The sequence below is a fragment of the Cherax quadricarinatus genome, chromosome 13 (assembly GCF_038502225.1).
Source record: "Cherax quadricarinatus isolate ZL_2023a chromosome 13, ASM3850222v1, whole genome shotgun sequence".
In the NCBI taxonomy this organism is placed as follows: Eukaryota; Metazoa; Arthropoda; class Malacostraca; order Decapoda; family Parastacidae; genus Cherax; species Cherax quadricarinatus.
Window position 1 is genome coordinate 7,292,437 of NC_091304.1, and position 2,587 is coordinate 7,295,023.

Genomic DNA, 2,587 nt, shown 5'->3' on the forward strand with positions numbered 1-2,587 from the left:
GGAATGTAAGGAAGGAAGAACGGGCCAACAAAGGTTGCGGCTGCACTGCCGGCTTCTTCAGTCGGATACAGAAGCGGCTTTCATACTGGAGACAGTGGCAGACCTCCAGAGGTCGTTTTAAGGTGTTCAGTCCCTTACATGCGACTGAAGAAGCATGCTGCACAGACGAAAGGCCTCTTCAATACAAATACCCAAGTGTCGCAGATGTGTTTCATCATGCAACACTTACAGATAACTTCCTGCCCACAAACTTCTATGTACATCTACACATGTATATGTCAGAAGGAAAATTCACACACACACACACACACACACATATACATATATATATATACATATATATATATATATATATATATATATATATATATATATATATATATATATATATATATATATATATATATATATATAATCACCATGTACATTTATTTTTTATTAACACATAGGCTGTCTCCTACCGAGGCGGAGTGACCCAAAAAAGAAGAAACACTTTCATCATCATTTACTCCATCACTGTCAATTTATATTACCATATATAAATACAACACATATATATATATGCATCATACGTAGAGGATCACGACGGATGGTTTTTTCCAGGCGGAAATTTTAATGTATAAGAAAGTGAATCGTGTTTGACTACTGATACAGTTGTAACATCTGACTGATATAGTTGTAACATCTGACTGATACAGTTGTAACATCTGACTGATATAGTTGTAACATCTGACTGATATAGTTGTAACATCTGACTGATACAGTTGTAACATCTGACTGATACAGTTGTAACATCTGACTGATACAGTTGTAACATCTGACTGATACAGTTGTAACATCTGACTGATACAGTTGTAACATCTGACTGATATAGTTGTAACATCTGACTGATATAGTTGTAACATCTGACTGATATAGTTGTAACATCTGACTGATATAGTTGTAACATCTGACTGATACAGTTGTAACATCTGACTGATACAGCTGTAACATCTGACTGATACAGCTGTAACATCTGACTGATATAGTTGTAACATCTGACTGATATAGTTGTAACATCTGACTGATACAGTTGTAACATCTGACTGATACAGTTGTAACATCTGACTGATACAGTTGTAACATCTGACTGATACAGTTGTAACATCTGACTGATACAGTTGTAACATCTGACTGATATAGTCGTAATATCTGACTTCCTTATTAAACCAAGTAAAACTGTGATGTTGTAATATGTAACATCGTCATGTAAAAATAATGGTGGAAAAAGTGTGTTTTATTCTTGTATTTTTATCTAAGATAAATTGATTTAAAAGATAATCACAAGACGCTTCTCATAATAGCATTAATGGTATTCAATACCACAGTTTTGTCTTCCTTGAAGTTTTCTCTTATAATTTTTGTTTTCTCATCGTTTTGTCTTCAGTTTTCATTTTCTTCTTTCTGTAAAAGATAGAGAAGAGGTTTTATTTTGGATAAGACAGCTGTGTCACCTTGGCTGTGTCACAAGTTGTTCTGGCCAGAGTAACTAAGTTCACCTCAAGTTCAGTTACGTTGAAATCTAAGTTTCCTTCCACAAACACTTAAGTTTCTCCCCAGATATTCTTGTTCATGTGTCAGGTTCTGAGTGTTAGATGCACAATATTTCAAAAATATGTATCTCGATAACTATGTTGATTCATAAATCATAAAATTTGGCAACCTCTTGACGCTCAGAAGTTCCCCCGGCCCTAGAGTTAGAGTCTAACTTTAATATCCAAAGTAGCGATGATGACTGTTGACTAGGATTTGATTTTCTTTTTTTTTTTTGGAACAATGACTCACACTTTCTGATACCTTACGCGTCCCACTATCGAATAAAAATTATGAAGAGCCAGGGGCCCTAGTCGGCTTCTAACAGGTAATCGACTTCGAAATCCTGAAGGAGGCTGACTGGGCGCCCTGGCCACCTTCAGACAGGTGTTCCTTGCCTAGCTCTCTCGCCGTACAGGTGGGATATGTTGTCAACCATTTGTACCTCGTCTCTCGCCAGGAACCGGATATCCGAGTCATCCGGAAGCTTGTCTTGGTTTCGCACTTTGCGTATGTAGACTACGACCACTGCAGCTGCCACCAGGACCCCCGTGGTCACCAGGATGCCTACCAGAATGGTGGTGTTCCTGGACTTCTGTTTATTCTTCCCTGAAGTGTTTTCCTTCGGCGTCTGTTCGGTTTTGACGTCTCCAGGGCTTGGTATGGTTGCCTCGATGCTGTGATTCGTGGGTGAGGCTTGGGAAGTGCTGGCCTTGGTTACTGTTGTGCTGGAAACAGCGGAGGAAGTGAACACCGCTTCTGAAGTGGTAATGGCTGCTCTTGTAGGCATCATCGCCGGCACTTCTCTGCTATTCGTCGTCAGATTTTCTGTCGTCTCTGTCACTGTGTCGTCTTTAATTTCGGTCGCCACGGCGTGGCTGACTGTCGTGGTACTTACGAGTTCCTTACCTATAGTCACTGCCTCTCCAGGTTCCGTCGTGGTGAGGATTGTTAGTGTTGCTGTCATCGAAGTCTTAGCTACCGTAGTCGTTTCTGGGACTCTGCCGTCGACTGT

At 39.8% G+C, this 2,587-nt stretch overlaps 1 protein-coding gene across 1 annotated transcript in view; it reads right to left on the reverse strand.

Annotated features, from left to right (window-relative positions):
- Positions 1–422: 422 nt before the first annotated feature.
- LOC128688683 (mucin-2) overlaps positions 423–2,587 on the reverse strand; it is a gene marked incomplete in the record, with an annotated part of 211,003 nt that continues 208,838 nt past the window's right edge. The window contains 1 exon segment of the mRNA XM_070084433.1: positions 423–2,587. This exon segment is cut by the window's right edge and continues 623 nt beyond it. Coding sequence (XP_069940534.1) covers positions 1,952–2,587 — 636 coding nt within the window.